The sequence below is a fragment of the Oncorhynchus mykiss genome, chromosome 5 (genome assembly GCF_013265735.2).
Source record: "Oncorhynchus mykiss isolate Arlee chromosome 5, USDA_OmykA_1.1, whole genome shotgun sequence".
In the NCBI taxonomy this organism is placed as follows: Eukaryota; Metazoa; Chordata; class Actinopteri; order Salmoniformes; family Salmonidae; genus Oncorhynchus; species Oncorhynchus mykiss.
Window position 1 is genome coordinate 15,500,682 of NC_048569.1, and position 19,575 is coordinate 15,520,256.

General features: G+C 44.2%; 1 protein-coding gene across 3 annotated transcripts in view; it reads left to right on the forward strand.

The window, feature by feature from the left end:
- Positions 1 to 19,575, forward strand: part of LOC110523300 (netrin-G2) — a 126,889-nt gene that overhangs the window by 36,127 nt on the left and 71,187 nt on the right. For all 3 annotated transcript variants that reach the window (XM_036976911.1, XM_036976909.1, XM_036976910.1), the window contains one exon: positions 6,775 to 7,418. In XM_036976911.1, coding sequence (XP_036832806.1) covers positions 6,775 to 7,418 — 644 coding nt within the window. The remainder of the gene's footprint in view (positions 1 to 6,774; positions 7,419 to 19,575) is intronic.

Here is a 19,575-nt window from a genome sequence, read left to right on the forward strand (position 1 = left end):
GTCGTGGTATCAGCTTGAGGGGGAATATACACAGCTGTGACAATAACTGAAGAGAATTCTCTTGGGAGATAATACGGTCGGCATTTGACTGTGAGGAATTGTAGGTCAGGTGAACAAAAGGACTTGAGTTCCTGTATGTTGTTACAATTACACCATGAGTCGTTGATCATGAAACATACACCACCGCCCTTCTTCTTCCCGGAGAGATGTTTATTTTGGTCGGCGCAACACACAAAGAATCCAGGTGGCTGTACCGTCTCCGACTGCATATCCCGAGAGAGCCATGTTTCTGTGAAACAGAGTATGTTACAATCCCTGCTGTCTCTCTGGAAATCAACCCTTGCCCTGTGAGCTCACCAAGTAATTTGGTGTCACTCTAAAGTGGAAAGGTGGAATAAACGAGTCGGGAGTAGGTTTTCTTGATTGAACAGAGTTCTCTGTTGAGGGATTTCTGTCAATACAAACACTCCAACACAATCAATGAGAATCTCCCAAGGAAAAACACATCTTCTTCTTCAGATGAAACAGGAACACAAGACGATTATCTTTAAACTATAACAAAAATCACGGGTTTGTCACCATCTTAATGGTTCTTCGAGGATAGCTCCCCTCTCTTGGTGGCCATTCTCCAGAGATGGTTTATCTTCTCCTTCTCTTTGCCTTCCAAAATATACGTCCTCTCCTTTAGTGGAGCAACCACTCTTATTCTTTCTTTTTCCTCTCCTCTCTGCTGGTTCCCTCCTCTCTCTTGTAGGGGAAAGAGAATATTTCATTAGTACCGTCAGCTGTGCTTAATTGCCTCTGGTCACCTTGACTCACATGCCTGGTTGGGCTACTATCCGTGAGCCCAGCCTGCCCTCTGGTGGTCCTTCCACACCTGATTTCGTCGACCTTGTTATCTAGAGACTGGACATTAGCGAGTATCATACTCGTAAGCGGTGGGTGGTGTGCGCGCTTCCGAAGTCTGACCAGAAGACCGCTCCGTCTTCCTCTTCTCCAGCGACGTTGTTTTGGGTCAGCCTCTGGAATCAGTTCAAATGCCCTGGGTGGTTCGGACAAAGGATCCGCTTCAGGAAAATCGTATTCCTGGTCGTAGTGCTGGTAAGTTGATGTCGCTCTGATATCCAATAGTTCTTCCCGGCTGTATGTAATGACACTTAAGATTGTCTGTGCTAAAAATGTAAGAAATAGTACATACATTTTTTTAAATACTGCAAAGTCTGTCTGCGCCATCTTGACTGACAAAGAGGTTTAGCATAATGTTGCAGATACACATAGACACACACTCCCTCTCACACACGCGCCATACTCACACTGATAGAGACACTGATACCCACACGCTCACACGTGCATGCGCACATGCTCAAACAATTCATCACTCATCCTATCACACTACTACTCCCACTATCACTCACACACTCACCAGCATAATAACTGACACACACGTGGTTCAGTTGGTAGAGCATGGCACTTGCAACGCCAGGGTTGTGGGTTTGATTCCCATTGGGCCCAGGACAAATGAAAATGTGCGCACTCTTTACCTAAAGTCACTCTTGATAAGAGTGTCCGCTAAATGACTAAAATGTAACAGACATACACTTCTTATGTACAGGACAATCACATTCCCCAACAGGGCAAGGGAGACAGTCCCCTGGTGACCTTAACTCACAGCAAACAACAAAACAAACACACTGAGCCAGGAAGCAATATCCCTGGCTGTATCTCACTGTGGGCTGTTTTAATGGGACGGTTACTTCATTGGATGATTGTTCCAAAGAAACTACATTGTGTTCTTTGGCTGTCCTGGACTTTATTGCCCTTGCTGGCAAGGAGAATGAGAGCAAGAGAGATTACAAAGCATGCCTTCTGTTTATTTTGATGTAGGTCATTTGAATTTGATTGGGTCCTATTCCTTCTTAGACAAACAGACAAATTGTATTGATAATGTGAGTTGTTTGAATTGAATATTATGTTTGGTGCATAGTTGTTTAGTGTTCCGATGTCTCTGTAACTTACTGGAGTGATTCCTCTCATAAAGATGGATATGCCCATTTATATTTGCATCTGGTCCATACGTTCTCCAAATCACACAACAAAAAATATATTTCTCAGATTTTGAGTGTCAGTATCCAAATCTAGATCCCTCAGGTGTAGGGAAATGAGGGCTCAAGCAAGCTTTTGCTCCAATTGGGACGTGTCATATCGGCTCATAAAATACTGTTTACAGATGTAAGATCTTAATTTGATCACTCTTTTGTTGCTGATAATTGTTCCGCAGAGCATTAAATGTAAACTTGTAGTGTATTTGAGTTAAAAATGCTTCTAAAGTTTGGAATTCCAGACTTGATTTTCCCTAACAAAAAATGTATCAACCCCTACAAAAATTTCCGTTAATTATAATCCACATAATATTTCACATGTGCTGTAGCAAACTGGCTAAAATTAACTACATGTGTTCTTACTGAGTCTCGTACTTAGGTTAGATTGTTTCTAGACCATGGTTATTGTGTATTCTGAGCCAGATCTAGGTCTCTAAGCTTAAGGGAATGAGCAAGCTTCTGCTCCGATTGAGACGCGTCCCTCCAAAAAAGGGAACCTGCTTATCACTGCCGCATGTTTACGGCGACAGAGTTCCATCGCCGTGGTGCTCATCGTCGCGGCAACAGGATCCCAGCGAGGATAAATGCTGGATGGGATTAGCGGTGCGGGCCACCTGCCGTAGCAGTTGGCTGGGATTTATGTGTGTGTGTGTGTGTGTGTGTGTGTGTGTGTGTGTGTGTACATACTGCTGGCAGGAGGTAGCTATGTGGGGCAGGGTAGAAGAAAGAGAAGAGGAGGGGAGAGGGGTTAAGGAAAGAGAAGAGGAGGGGAGAGTTAAACAAATACCAACACTCACCCACTCACTCACGCAACCCTCCCATACACAACAAAATACTTCCCCCCTCCCTGATTATCTAAGAAACAGAGAGGTCAGCCAATAAGGTCAAGTGCAGCTTTTAGTGCATAATTTAGTTCATCACTGCTCAGTCCCACACCAGATCCAGATGTGCATGTAAACCACAAGTACACACACTGTATTTGCGTCATTCTCTACACAGACCCTCCGCCACTCTGTCCTGTATATTGCATTAATGCAGTTCCGCTATGTAACCTATGTGTCCTTGTGTATCTGGGACAGTGTGACAGTGTCAGTTGAGTGTAATCATTTTCAATAGGATTTGGAGGTCAGGGGTCATTTCCTTAGGGCAGGCCACAAATCCTCTCCAATGTAGGTTGCTGCATCGGAGGCAGGAGTGAGGGGTGGACAAAAATGTGTACCTTTTCTTGGCCTAGGGCCAGATTCCGGTTGGAAATCCTGGTTGGAGGATTCTGGATTTCCTGCTGATTTCCTGCTGATTCCTGGAATCTTCCAATGAGTTTTGGGAAAGTTTCTAGGGTTTTGCAACCCTAGTTGTGTATTATGGAGTAGCAAGCTGTTGTGTTTAACAGGCATCTCTCACTATTTTACTGTGTTGTGTCTGTGCCTCGTTGTGTTACGTCTAATAAGGGGGTGATATCAGCAGTAGTTAATGAGGTTAACTGAGAGGAAATAAGCGTGCCACGTCTCCCTAGTGAGAGTGGGAGGATCTCATCTAATGTTGTTGTTGGGAGAAAAGACCCAGTCCTTTCAGTATTAAGTCATAGCCACCCACACTGTTAGATCTTCTATAGCAGGGCTGTTCAATTCGGTAGCCTCAAGATATCTTGTGCTGCTGGTTTTTCATTCTTCCTCTCTTAACAAGGATTGATGGCCTGGAACACTAGGGCCGTGTTCAGCAGAAACAAACATTTTGAAATGGTGTGATAAATCGTCAGACAACAACAAACATACATTTCTGTTTCAAAAACTTGTTCTACTGTGTGCCCTACTGAACCCAACGCAGCTGGGTGAGGATAACACAGTACCACCGATGCGGCCCGCTATCATAGACTGTAGCTCTACTTCTCCATGGCCGACGTCAGTAAAACATTTAAACGTGTTAACCCTCGCAAGGCTGCCGGCCCAGACGGCATCCCCAGCCGCGTCCTCAGAGCATGTGCAGACCAGCTGGCTGGTGGGTTTACGGGCATATTCAATCTTTCCCTATCCCAGTCTGCTGTCCCCACATGCTTCAAGATGGCCACCATTGATCCTGTTCCCAAGAAGGCAAAGGTAAATGAACTTAATGACTATCGCCCTGCAGCACTCACCTCTGTCATCTAGAAGTGCTTTGAGAGACTAGTCAAGAATCATATCACCTCTACCTTACCTGCCACCCTAGACCCACTTCAATTTGCTTACTGCCTCAATAGATCCACAGACGATGCAATCACCATCACTCTTCACACTGCTCTATCTTCTCTGGACAAGAAGAATACCTATGTAAGAATGCTGTTTATTGACTATAACTCAGCATTCAACACCATAGTACCCTCTAAACTCATCATTAAGCTCGAGGCCCTGGGTTTGAACCCTGCCCTGTGCAACTTGGTCCTGGACATCGTGACGGGCCGCCCCCAGGTGGTGAAGGTAGGAAACATCACCTCCACTATCCTGATCCTCAACACTGGGGCCCAACAAGGGTGCGTGCTCATCCCCCTCCTGTACTCCCTGTTCACCCATGACTGCGTGGCCCAGCACTCCTCCAACTCAATCATCAAGTTTGCAGACGACACAACAGTAGTAGGCTTGATTACCAACGATGACGAGACAGCCTACAGGGAGGAGGTGAGGGCTCAGGGAGTATGGTGCCTGGAAAACAACCTCTCACTCAAAGTCAACAAAACAAAGGAGATGATCATGGACTTCAGGAAACAGCAGAGGGTGCACCCCCCTATCCACATCGATGGGACCGCAGTGGAGAAGGTGGAAAGCTTCATGTTTCTTGGCATACACATCACGGACAAACTGAAATTGACCACCCACACAGACAGTGTGGTGAAGAAGGCACAACAGAGCCTCTTCAACCTCAGGAGGCCAAAAAATGTTGACTTGTCACCTAAAACCCTCACAAACTATTGAAAGCATCCTGTCAGGCTGTATCACCGCCCGGTAAGGCAACTGCACCTCCCGCAACCGCAAGGCTCACCAGCGGGTGGTGCGGTCTGCCCAACGCATTACCGGGGGCAAACTACCCGCCCTCCAGGACAACTACAGCACCTGATGTCACAGGAAGGCCAAAAACATCATCAAGGACATTAACCACCCGAGCCACTGCCTGATCACCCTGCTATCATCCAGAATGTGAGGTCGGTACAGGTGCTTCAAAGCTGGGACCGAGAGACTGAAAAACAGCTTATTTCTCAAGGCCATCAGACTGTTAAACAGTCATCATTGGTACATTAGAGGCTGCTGCCAGTAGGCATAGACTAGAAATGGCCACTTTAAGGAATGTAACACTTGTCACTTTAATAAGGTTTAAATATCTGGTATAACTCATCTTATGTGTATATACTGTATTCTATACTATTCTACGGTACCTTAGTCACACAGTTATACTGTTTTCTAAACTATTCTACGGTATTTCATTTACTTATTACTTATCCCTTATTACTCATTTACTTGTTTACATATCTTGCATTACTCATCTTCATATTTATAGAGTCTTAATTCATTCCTACTTAGATTTGTGTTTATGGGGTATACGTTGTGTAATTTGTTAGATATTACTTGTTAGAGCTAGAAGCACACGCATTTCGCTACACCTTCAATAACATCTGCAAATCACGCATATGTGACCAATTAAATTAGATTTGTTTTGGAATCTCTGGGCCAGTCAGTGACATTATTCAATCAATTAACTACTATTTTTCAAAAAAATTATATTTCACCCTTATTTAACAGGTTGAGAACAAGTTCTCATTTACAACTGCAACCTGGCCAAGATAAAGCAAAGCAGTGCGACACAAACAACACTGAGTTACACATAGGATAAACAAAAGTACAGTCAATAACACAATAATAAAATCTATATACAGTGTGTACAAATGGATTAAGGAGGTAAGGAAATAAATAGGCCATAGTAGCGAAGTAATTACAATTTAGCAAATTAACACTGAAGTGAGAGATGTGCAGATGATGATGTGCAAGTAGAAATATTGGTGTGCAAAAGAGCAAAAAGTAAATAAAAACAATATGGGGATGAGGTAGATAGTTGAGTGGGCTATTTACAGATGGGCTATGTACAGCTATGTACTATGCAGGAAAGAACCAGTATGACTACATATCTTCAGGCTAGGATTTGAGTAGTGGTTCTTCTGAGAATAGCTTTTCACAAACTACGTCCACTATGTTTTGCTTATGCTTGTTGTTTTTTTCTATTATCGCAGTGTCACCATAAATCAGATGATTTATCAACTCGGCCTCCACAGAACTGTAACTTGCTTTTGTTATTGGCTGGTTGTGTGCTTTTGACTGACTGGTTAGTTTTCTGTGCAGGTGTTGTTCACTGACTTAATTAGAAGGATAAATTAATGCGCATATAAAGTTTCAAGATACCCAATGTTTCAGTCTAAGCTGTGATGATTTTGCCTGACTATAGATCGAAACAGCTATTGTAATAAAATCTGGGTTTTTTCCAATATCTTGGAAGCAGTGTGTTTTTTCAACAGTCACAGTATATTCCAACTTACCTGCAAGAGACTCTTGATATGTGAGTGCAACCCTTTACTAGCAACTCATTATCTTGTCCCTCTCCCTCTCTCCTCTTTCCCCTTCTCCCTCCCTCCACTCCCTTCTCTCCTCCCCCTCTCCAGGAGAACCCGTACCTGTGCAGTGATGAGTGTGATGCCTCCAACTCGGACCTGGCCCACCCTCCCCAGCTGATGCAGGACCGCGAGCGCACAGGCCGCATCACCTACTGGCAGACAGTTACATGGTCCCGTTACCCAGAACCCCTCTTGGCCAACATATCCCTGGCCTGGAACAAGAGCCTGGAGTTGACCGATGACATCGCCATCACCTTCGAGTACGGCCGTCCCACCATCATGGTGCTGGACAAGTCCATGGACCATGGTCGCACTTGGCAATCCTACCAGTTCTACGCCGATGATTGTCTAGATGCCTTCAACATGCCGCCGAAGCTTGTCCGTGACCTGTTGCCTGCAAATATTACCCGTGTCATCTGCACTGAGCAGTTCTCACGCTGGGTGGGGTCGAAGAACGATAAGAATGTGAAGTTCGAGGTTCGTGAACGTTTTGCGGTGTTTGCCGGACCGAGGTTGCTCAACATGGACAGCTTGTACACGCGCATGGAGAGTATGAAGGGCTTGAGGGACTTCTTTACCTTCACTAACCTCCGGCTGAGGCTGCTCCGGCCAGCCCTGGGGGGAACGTACGTGCAGAGAGACAACCTGCTCAAGTACTTCTACGCTATCTCCAACATTGAGGTGCCCGCCAGGTAAGAGAGGGTACAATTTTGTATTTATTTATTTTTTGTACATTTTGGGGGAGGTGGGGGGTGGATCAGCTTTAAAATTGCAGATAGATTGATTCAAGTTCCATCAATGTAATTTTCTGCATCACTTCATTAATATAACCCATTAATATCAAAGTGAAAACATGTTTTTAGAAATGTTTGCAAATAATCTAAAAATAAAAAATGGAAGAATCACATTTACATTGGTTTTCAGACCCTTTACAAGCACCTTTGGCAATGATTACAGCCTCTAGTCTTCTTGGGTATAACACTACAAGCTTGGAACACCTATATTTGGGGAGTTTCTCCCATTCTTCTCTGCATATCTTCTCAAGCTCTGTCAGGTTGGAGTGTTGCTGCACAGCTATTTTCAGGTCTCTCCAGAGATGTTCGATCGGGTTCAAGTCCGGGCTCTAGCTGGGCCACTCAAGGACATTCAGAGACTTGTCCCGAAACCACTCATGCATTGTCTTGACTGTGTGCTTTGGGTCGTTGTCCTGTTGGAAGGTCAACAGTCTGAAGTTCTGAGCGATCTGGAGCAGATTTTCATCAAGGATCTCTCTGTACTTTCTCTCTCTTTTACTTTTACTTTCCGTTCATCTTTCCCTCGATCCTTACTAGTCTCCCAGTCCCTGCCGCTGAAAGACATTCCCACAGCATGATGCTGCCACCACAATGCTTCCCCGTAGGGATGGTGCCAGGTTTCCTCCAGACGCTACGCTTGGTATTCCAACTTAAAAAAGCAATTTCATCCATTTTAGAATAAGGCTGTAATTTAACAAAATGTGGAAAAAGTCAAATGGTCAGAATACTTTCTAAATGCACTGTATATCTATTTTTTAAATATACAGTACCAGTCATATGTTTGGACACACCTACACATTCAAGGATTTTTATTTATTTTTACTATTTTCTACAATGTAGAATAATAGTGAAGACATCAAACTATGAAATAACACCGATGGAATCATGTAGTAACCAACAAAGTGTTAAAGAAATCTAAATACATTTTAGATTCTTCAAAGTAGCCACCCTTTGCCTTGATGACAGTGTTGCACACACTTGGCATTCTCTCAACCAGCTTCACCTGGAATGCTTTTCCAACAGTCTTAAAGGAGATCCCACATAATATGCTGAGCACTTGTTGGCTGCTTTTTCTTCACTCTGCAGTCCAACTCATCCCAAACCATCTCAATTGGGTCGAGGTCAGGTGATTGTGGCGGCCAGGTCATCTGATGCAGCACTCCATCACTTTCCTTCTTGGTCAAATAGCCCTTACACAGCCTGGAGTTGTGTTGGGTCATTGTCCTGTTGAAAAACAAATTATAGTCCCACAAGGCCAAACCAGATGGGATGGCGTATCGCTGCAGAATGCTGTGGTAGCCATACTGATAAAGTGTGCCTTGAATTCTAAATAAATCACAGACAGTGTCAGCAGCAAAGCAACCTCACACCATTACACCACCTCCATGCTTCACAGTGGGAACCACACATGCAGAGATCATCCGTTCACCAACTGCGTCTCACAAAGACACGGCGGTTGCAACCAAAAATTTCAAATTTGGGCTCATCAGACCAAAGGACAGATTAACACCGGTCTAATGTCCATTGCTTGTGTTTCTTCTCTTCTTCTATTGGTGCTCTTTAGTAGTGGTTTCTTTTCAGCAATTCGACCATGAAGGCCTGATTTACACAGTCTCCTCTGAACAGTTGATGTTGAGATGTGTCTGTTACTTGAACTCTGTCAAGCATTTATTTGAGCTGCAATCTGAGGTTGGTAACTCCAATGAACTTATCTTCTTCAGCAGAGGTAACTCTGGATCTTCCTTTCCTGTGGCGGTCCTCATGAGAGACAGTTTCATCATAGCGCTTGATGGTTTATGCGACTGCACTTGAAGAAACTTTCAAAGTTCTTGAAATTTTCTGCATTAACTGACCTTCATGTCTTAAAGTGATGATGGACTGTCGTTTCTCTTTGCTTATTTGAGCTGTTCTTGCCATAATATTGTTATTTACCAAATAAGACTATCTTCTGTATACCACCCATACCTTGTCATAACACAACTGATTGGCTCAAATGCATTAAGAAGGAAAGAAATTCCACAAATTAACTTTTAACACGGTTCACCTGTTAATTGAAATGCATTCCAGGTGACTAACTCGTGAAGTGTTTGAGAAAATGCCAAGAGTTTGCAGTGCTGTCATCAAGGCAAAGGGTGGCTACTTTGAATAATCCAAAATCTAAAATATATTTTGATTTGTTATCTTAATTTCCGCAATTAACAATTTATATGCGTAGTAATGTAGGCAGTTCATGCAAAGGATTGTTACCTACCTATAACCAGGATTGTTACCTACCTATAACCAGGATTGTTACCTACCTATAACCAGGATTGCCATTAAAAAAATTACATTTTTGGCAAGCAATTATTGTTTTAGCAAACAATTATTGTGATTCATTCTATATGGTCCCTAACATCCTTACCCCCTAGCAACAGATGTGGGATACACACACACACACACACACACTCCCCACCCTTCCCCCACAAACAACCACAAGCTCAGATGTTCAAGTTGTTCCATACCTGAGCCCAACTCAAGAAAGGACTTGATGTGCGAATGCATATATGTAACCGATGTGAAATGGCTAGCTAGTTAGCGGGGTGCGCGCTAATAGCGTTTCAATCGGTGACGTCACTCGCTCTGAGACCTTGAAGTAGTTGTTCCCCTTGGAGCGATGGGTAACGATGCTTCAAGGGTGTCTGTTGTCGATGTGTGCAGAGGGTCCCTGGTTCGAGCCCAGGTACGGGCGAGGAGAGGGACGGAAGCTATACTGTTACATATACATTTGTAGCTGTTTGAAAAGGCATGCAAAAATGATTATGAATGGGGAGATTTGATTAACCAATGTTAAGTCCTAGCTGATGGAGCTCAGATACATCCTCTTCCCCTGAAACACACACACGCTGGTCCCTTCGTTGTGACCATTTTACCATGGTTTACCAACCATCTCTGTGCAGTCAGACCACAATAATTTTCCCCCTCTCTGATTGTCCGAGTGTGACCCCCCTCCTCATGGGTTACTGTGTTTCCAGCACTGCTACTACCTTGGTGGGGGCTCCACACCGGCTAGGCACAAGGTCGTCAAGGTTCTCATTAGCAGCTTTGGGAATTTCCTTGTATATTATGCTCTCCCATCAGGGGGCTTTGGCTTTGTAGGACCAACCCTGCCAGGCAGGCTCAGAATCTTGAGGGGGCGGTGCTGCTTTAGTCGGTCTCTGACCTCATTTATCTTTCTGTCTTTGCTGCGTATAGGCTACCTACAGTAGTCCATAAAACAGATAAGGACTTCTCCTTAGTGTACGGGTTGCTAAGGTGGGTGTCGAGGGTATAGGGTTGGGGATCGTTCCATCATGATAGGACAATAAATAAATAAACATTATTTATAATTTATTTTAAAATGTACAGTTGAAGTCGGAATTTTACATACACTTAGGTTGGAGTTATTAAAACTCGTTTTTCACCTACTCTACAAATTTCTTGTTAACAAACTATAGTTTTGGCACATCGGTTAGGACATCTACTTTTTGCATGACACAAGTCATTTTTCCAACAATTGTTTACAGACATATTATTTCACTTAGAATTCACTGTATCACAATTCCAGTGGGTCAGAAGTTTACATACACTAAGTTGACTGTGCCTTTAAACAGCTTGGAAGATTCCAGAAAATGATGTCATGGCTTTAGAAGCTTCTGATAGGCTAATTGACATAATTTGAGTCAATTGGAGGTGTAACGGTGGATGTATTTCAAGGCCTACCTTCAAAATCAGTGCCTCTTTACTTGACATCATGGGTATGAAAGTATCTTTATCCACAGTAAAACAAGTCCTATATCGACATAACCTGAAAGGCCGCTCAGCAAGGAAGAAGCCACTGCACCAAAACCGACATAAAAAAGCCAGACTACAGTTTGCAACTGCACATGGGGACAAAGATTGTACTTTTTGGAGAAATGTCCTCTTGTCTGATAGAACTGTTTGGCCATAATGACCATCATTGTGTTTGGAGGAAAAAGGGGGAGGCCCACATACTGTGCCTTCTATGTCCTCCGTTTGCTGTGTTTTATATCTACCATTTTGATTCAGTACTTTTGTGTTCCAGTTCCTTATATTTGAAGATGTATTATTTAAATAATTATCCTTTCTTCTAATTCTGTCTTATCTATTTATAAATACTGTAAATAGAATGTCGAATACTAATTATTTTACAACATTTCCCATCTGGAATGGTGTAGTTATTTCTTTATCAATTGTTGTATTTGATTGTTTTCCAGTTTTTATTATTACAATCCCTACCATGGATAGTATTGGGTGTTCCATTATTTTTCTCCTCCATGGAAACATAGTAATATTTAGAATAGCCATTGAGTAGTCTTCGTGTCTCTGAACAATTGGTTATCAATATACAGTTTATCGACTACTAGCGCTACACGTTTCCCTTTGAATCTTTTCACCTTGAAGAGTGGGTACAGAACTTTGCGCCGTTCTACAATTTCCTTCGGGTTGTTGAGTTACTAATACATGCTAAACAGAGGGTAGTGTTCAGTGAGAAAACGTTTTGATATGGAGTGAAACTGGGAGGTACTACCTGAACTATATCCAATAAGAACACTGATTTTCGGCCCTTCTGAACATGACCTAGGTGTTTCACAAGGAAGAGTGTTGGCTGCTGGGTAAATTAGTTCTATTCACGGTTCACACGCTGAAAATAGTTCAAACACGTCTCTGATGTCTGTTTAGAATGCTGTTTAAATCGCTCTTACATTCAAACACTCTCACACACCCTAACATACATAACCACACTAATGCTGGGTCCTTTACACTGACCCTCTCTTTACTCTTTGTGAATCCTACTACACCCGCTGTCATTGGTCTACTACGGCGTGATGATGAACAACACTAACACACAGCCTCGGTGGTCTTAACGTAAACTGCGTCCACATCTAAAGTGGTGCTGCGGTGCCGGGCGGGAACCGGGAACCTCTTACACTGCACCTTTGTGACAGTGAGGGATGGCTTTCACCGTCGTACTGCCTGCTTAGCATCAACAAGGCATCTCTCCCACGTCTCAGAATTATTATTCCAATCAATATGGCAGGGTGACATTTGAATGGTATTTAACATCCACGTTGGGATGGAGGGAGGGAGGGAGGAAGGGAGGAGAAGGGGAATGGAGGGAAGGAGGAGGAAGGAGGGAGGGAGGGAGGGAGGAGAAGGGGAATGGAGGGAGGGAGAAGGAAGGAGAAGGGGGATGGAGTGAGGAGGGGGGTGGAGGAAGGGAGGAGGATAGGAGAGGAGAAGGGGGATGGAGGAGGAGAGGAGAAGGGGGTTGGAGGGAGGGAGGAGGGGAGGAGAGGAGAAGGGGGTTGGAGGGAGGTAGGAGGGGAGGAGAAGGGGGTGGAGGAAGGAGGAGGAGAAGAAGGGGGATGGAGGAGGGGAGGAGAGGAGAAGGGGGATGGAGGGAGGGAAGAGGAGAGGAGAAGGGGGTGGAGGGAGGGAGGGGGATGGGGGAAGGGAGGAGGGGAGGACAGGAGAGGAGAAGGGGATGGAGGGGGGAGGAGAGGAGAAGGGGATGGAGGTGGGGAGGAGAGGAGAGGAGAGGAGAGGAGAGGAGAGGAGAGGAGAAGGGGGTGGAGGGAGGGAGGTGTTTAGCGTGATGAGGAAATAAGTGAGAAACGTGCGAGTAAAGGATTGTGTTGAGGAGGTGTTGGTTGCCAGAAGAGAGGAGGAAAGGAGGGGTGTTTGATGAGGTCTTGAGTGGATGCTGACACAGCCCCCCAGTCCCCTCTCAGCCCCCCAGACAGCTCTGCCCCACATGCCTGTGGTCAGAGACAGGAGGGGGCCTGGAGGTATTGCCAACACTTTTCAGTCTTAGAACGGAGAGGCAGAGAGAGAGAAAGGGAAAGTAAGGGGAAAATATATATATTTATATATACACAGTACCAGTCAAACGGTTTGGACACACCAACTCATTCCAGGATTTTTCTTTATTTTGACTATTTTCTACATTGTAGAATAATAGTGAAGACAATCAAAACAATGAAATAACACCTATGGATTCATGTATTAACCAAAATAGTGTTGAAGAAATCAAAATATATTTTACATTTTAGGTTCTTCAAAGTAGCCACCCTTTGCCTTGATGACATCTTTGCACACGCTTGGCATTCTCTCAACCAGCTTCACGAGGTAGTCACCTGGAATGCATTGCAATTAACAGGTGTGCCCTGTTAAAAGTTAATTTGTGGAATTTCTTTATTTCTTAATGCATTTGAGCCAATCAGTTGTGTTGTGACAAGGTAGGGGGGGTATACAGAAGATAGCCCTATTTGGTAAAAGACCAAGTACATATTATGGCATGAACAGCTCAAATAAGCAAAGAGAAACGACAGTCCATCATTACTCTAAGACATGAAGGTCAGTTAATGCGGAAAATTAAGAACTTTGAAAGTTTATTCAAGTGCAGTTGCAAAAACCATCAAGCGCTATGATGAAACTGCCTCTCATGAGGACCGCCACAGGAAAGGAAGACCCAGGGTTACCTCTGCTGCAGAAAATAAGTTTATTAGAGTGCACCTCAGATTGCTGCCCAAATAAATGCTTCACAGAGTTCAAGTCACAGACACATCTCAACATCAAATCAAATCATCAAATCAACATACAACTGTTCAGAGGCTCTCTCTATACGTATATAGAAAGAGACAGAGACAGAGAAAAGAGGGAATTAAATATACCAAGGCACCTGCTAAGGCCTGGAGTTTTTCCTGCCCAGGTATAGCCTAGATGTAGATCCTAGAGTATCCTGGTTAGTACCCTGCCCAGGCATATCCTAGATGTAGATCCTAGAGTATCCTGGTTAGTACCCCGGTTAGTACCCTGCCCAGGTATAGCCTAGATGTAGATCCTAGAGTATCCTGGTTAGTACCCTGCCCAGGTATAGCCTAGATGTAGATACTAGAGTATCCTGGTTAGTACCCTGCCCAGGTATAGCCTAGATGTAGATCCTAGAGTATCCTGGTTAGTACCCTGCCCAGGTATAGCCTAAATGTAGATCCTAGAGTATCCTGGTTAGTACCCTGGTTAGTATCCTGGTTAGTACCCTGCCCAGGTATAGCCTAGATGTAGATCCTAGAGTATCCTGGTTAGTACCCTGGTTAGTATCCTGGTTAGTACCCTGCCCATGTATAGCCTAGATGTAGATACTAGAGTAACCTTGTTAGTACCCTGCCCAGGTATAGCCTAGATGTAGATCCTAGAGTATCCTGGTTAGTACCTTGGTTAGTACCCCGGTTAGTACCCTGCCCAGGTATAGCCTAGATGTAGATCCTAGAGTATCCTGGTTAGTATCCTGCCCAGGTATAGCCTGGATGTAGATCCTAGAGTATCCTGGTTAGTACCCTGCCCATGTATAGCCTAGATGTAGACCCTAGAGTATCCTGGTTAGTACCCTGCCCAGGTATAGCCTAAATGTAGATCCTAGAGTATTCTGGTTAGTACCCTGCCCAGGTATAGCCTAAATGTAGATCCTAGAGTATCCTGGTTAGTATCCTGCCCAGGTATAGCCTAAATGTAGATTCTAGAGTATCCTGGTTAGTACCCTGGTTAGTATCCTGGTTAGTACCCTGCCCAGGTATAGCCTAGATGTAGATCCTAGAGTATCCTGGTTAGTACCCTGGTTAGTATCCTGGTTAGTACCCTGCCCATGTATAGCCTAGATGTAGATACTAGAGTAACCTTGTTAGTACCCTGCCCAGGTATAGCCTAGATGTAGATCCTAGAGTATCCTGGTTAGTACCCTGCCCAGGTATAGCCTAGATGTAGATCCTAGAGTATCCTGGTTAGTATCCTGCCCAGGTATAGCCTAGATGTAGATCCTAGAGTATCCTGGTTAGTATCCTGCCCAGGTATAGCCTAGATGTAGATCCTAGAGTATCCTGGTTAGTACCCTGCCCAGGTATAGCCTAGATGTAGATCCTAGAGTATCCTGGTTAGTATCCTGCCCAGGTATAGCCTAGATGTAGATCCTAGAGTATCCTGGTTAGTACCCTGCCCATGTATAGCCTAGATGTAGACCCTAGAGTATCCTGGTTAGTACCCTGCCCAGGTATAGCCTAAATGTAGATTCTAGAGTATCCTGGTTAGTACCCTGGTTAGTACCCCGGTTAGTACCCTGCCCAGGTATAGCCTAAATGTAGATCCTAGAGTATCCTGGTTAGTATCCTGCCCAGGTATAGCCTAGATGTAGATCCTAGAGTATCCTGGTTAGTACCCTGCCCAGGTATAGCCTAAATGTAGATCCTAGAGTATCCTGGTTAGTACCCTGCCCAGGTATAGCCTAAATGTAGATTCTAGAGTATCCTGGTTAGTATCCTGCCCAGGTATAGCCTACATGTAGATTCTAGAGTATCCTGGTTAGTACCCTGGTTAGTATCCTGGTTAGTACCCTGCCCAGGTATAGCCTAGATGTAGATTCTAGAGTATCCTGGTTAGTACCCTGGTTAGTATCCTGGTTAGTACCCTGCCCATGTATAGCCTAGATGTAAATACTAGAGTATCCTGGTTAGTACCCTGCCCAGGTATAGCCTAGATGTAGATCCTAGAGTATCCTGGTTAGTACCCTGCCCAGGTATAGCCTAGATGTAGATCCTAGAGTATCCTGGTTAGTAACCCGGTTAGTATCCTGCCCAGGTTTAGCCTAGATGTAGATCCTAGAGTACCCTGGCTAGTATCCTGGTTAGTACCCTGGTTAATATCCTGGGTAGAATATTGGTTAGTATCCTGCACATGTCACACCCTGACCATAGTTTGCTTTGTATGTTTATATGTTTTGTTTGGTCAGGGTGTGATCTGAGTGGGCATTCTATGTTGTATGTCTAGTTTGTCTGTTTCTGTAATATGGTTCTATATCAGGGGCAGGTATTAGTCATTGTCTCTGATTGGGAACCATATTTAGGTGGGTTGTGGGTTGTGGGTGATTGTCTATGTTATGTTGCTTGTTAGCACAGTGTTTCATTAGCGTCACGGTTGTGGGTGATTGTCTATGTTATGTTGCTTGTGAGCACAGTGTTTCAGTAGCATCACGGTTGTGGGTGATTGTCTATGTTATGTTGCTTGTGAGCACAGTGTTTCAGTAGCATCACGGTTGTGGGTGATTGTCTATGTTATGTTGCTTGTGAGCACAGTGTTTCAGTAGCGTCACGGTTGTGGGTGATTGTCTATGTTATGTTGCTTGTGAGCACAGTGTTTCAGTAGCATCACGGTTGTGGGTGATTGTCTATGTTATGTTGCTTGTGAGCACAGTGTTTCAGTAGCATCACGGTTGTGGGTGATTGTCTATGTTATGTTGCTTGTGAGCACAGTGTTTCAGTAGCATCACGGTTGTGGGTGATTGTCTATGTTATGTTGCTTGTGAGCACAGTGTTTCAGTAGCATCACGGTTGTGGGTGATTGTCTATGTTATGTTGCTTGTGAGCACAGTGTTTCAGTAGCATCACGGTTGTGGGTGATTGTCTATGTTATGTTGCTTGTGAGCACAGTGTTTCAGTAGCATCACGGTTGTGGGTGATTGTCTATGTTATGTTGCTTGTGAGCACAGTGTTTCAGTAGCATCACGGTTGTGGGTGATTGTCTATGTTATGTTGCTTGTGAGCACAGTGTTTCAGTAGCATCACGGTTGTGGGTGATTGTCTATGTTATGTTGCTTGTGAGCACAGTGTTTCAGTAGCATCACGGTTGTGGGTGATTGTCTATGTTATGTTGCTTGTGAGCACAGTGTTTCAGTAGCATCACGGTTGTGGGTGATTGTCTATGTTATGTTGCTTGTGAGCACAGTGTTTCAGTAGCATCACGGTTGTGGGTGATTGTCTATGTTATGTTGCTTGTGAGCACAGTGTTTCAGTAGCGTCACGGTTGTGGGTGATTGTCTATGTTATGTTGCTTGTGAGCACAGTGTTTCAGTAGCATCACGGTTGTGGGTGATTGTCTATGTTATGTTGCTTGTGAGCACAGTGTTTCAGTAGCGTCACGGTTGTGGGTGATTGTCTATGTTATGTTGCTTGTGAGCACAGTGTTTCAGTAGCGTCACGGTTGTGGGTGATTGTCTATGTTATGTTGCTTGTGAGCACAGTGTTTCAGTAGCATCACGGTTGTGGGAGATTGTCTATGTTATGTTGCTTGTGAGCACAGTGTTTCAGTAGCATCACGGTTGTGGGTGATTGTCTATGTTATGTTGCTTGTGAGCACAGTGTTTCAGTAGCGTCACGGTTGTGGGTGATTGTCTATGTTATGTTGCTTGTGAGCACAGTGTTTCAGTAGCATCACGGTTGTGGGTGATTGTCTATGTTATGTTGCTTGTGAGCACAGTGTTTCAGTAGCGTCACGGTTGTGGGTGATTGTCTATGTTATGTTGCTTGTGAGCACAGTGTTTCAGTAGCGTCACGGTTGTGGGTGATTGTCTATGTTATGTTGCTTGTGAGCACAGTGTTTCAGTAGCATCACGGTTGTGGGTGATTGTCTATGTTATGTTGCTTGTGAGCACAGTGTTTCAGTAGCATCACGGTTGTGGGTGATTGTCTATGTTATGTTGCTTGTGAGCACAGTGTTTCAGTAGCGTCCCGGTTGTGGGTGATTGTCTATGTTATGTTGCTTGTGAGCACAGTGTTTCAGTAGCGTCACGGTTGTGGGTGATTGTCTATGTTATGTTGCTTGTGAGCACAGTGTTTCAGTAGCATCACGGTTGTGGGTGATTGTCTATGTTATGTTGCTTGTGAGCACAGTGTTTCAGTAGCATCACGGTTGTGGGTGATTGTCTATGTTATGTTGCTTGTGAGCACAGTGTTTCAGTAGCATCACGGTTGTGGGTGATTGTCTATGTTATGTTGCTTGTGAGCACAGTGTTTCAGTAGCATCACGGTTGTGGGTGATTGTCTATGTTATGTTGCTTGTGAGCACAGTGTTTCAGTAGCATCACGGTTGTGGGTGATTGTCTATGTTATGTTGCTTGTGAGCACAGTGTTTCAGTAGCGTCACGGTTGTGGGTGATTGTCTATGTTATGTTGCTTGTGAGCACAGTGTTTCAGTAGCATCACGGTTGTGGGTGATTGTCTATGTTATGTTGCTTGTGAGCACAGTGTTTCAGTAGCATCACGGTTGTGGGTGATTGTCTATGTTATGTTGCTTGTGAGCACAGTGTTTCAGTAGCGTCACGGTTGTGGGTGATTGTCTATGTTATGTTTCTTGTGAGCACAGTGTTTCAGTAGCGTCACGGTTGTGGGTGATTGTCTATGTTATGTTGCTTGTGAGCACAGTGTTTCAGTAGCGTCACGGTTGTGGGTGATTGTCTATGTTATGTTGCTTGTGAGCACAGTGTTTCAGTAGCATCACGGTTGTGGGTGATTGTCTATGTTATGTTGCTTGTGAGCACAGTGTTTCAGTAGCGTCACGGTTGTGGGTGATTGTCTATGTTATGTTACTTGTGAGCACAGTGTTTCAGTAGCGTCACGGTTGTGGGTGATTGTCTATGTTATGTTGCTTGTGAGCACAGTGTTTCAGTAGCGTCACGGTTGTGGGTGATTGTCTATGTTATGTTGCTTGTGAGCACAGTGTTTCAGTAGCATCACGGTTGTGGGTGATTGTCTATGTTATGTTGCTTGTGAGCACAGTGTTTCAGTAGCATCACGGTTGTGGGTGATTGTCTATGTTATGTTGCTTGTGAGCACAGTGTTTTAGTAGCATCACGGTTGTGGATGATTGTCTATGTTATGTTGCTTGTGAGCACAGTGTTTCAGTAGCATCACGGTTGTGGGTGATTGTCTATGTTATGTTGCTTGTGAGCACAGTGTTTCAGTAGCGTCACGGTTGTGGGTGATTGTCTATGTTATGTTGCTTGTGAGCACAGTGTTTCAGTAGCATCACGGTTGTGGGTGATTGTCTATGTTATGTTGCTTGTGAGCACAGTGTTTCAGTAGCGTCACGGTTGTGGGTGATTGTCTATGTTATGTTGCTTGTGAGCACAGTGTTTCAGTAGCATCACGGTTGTGGGTGATTGTCTATGTTATGTTGCTTGTGAGCACAGTGT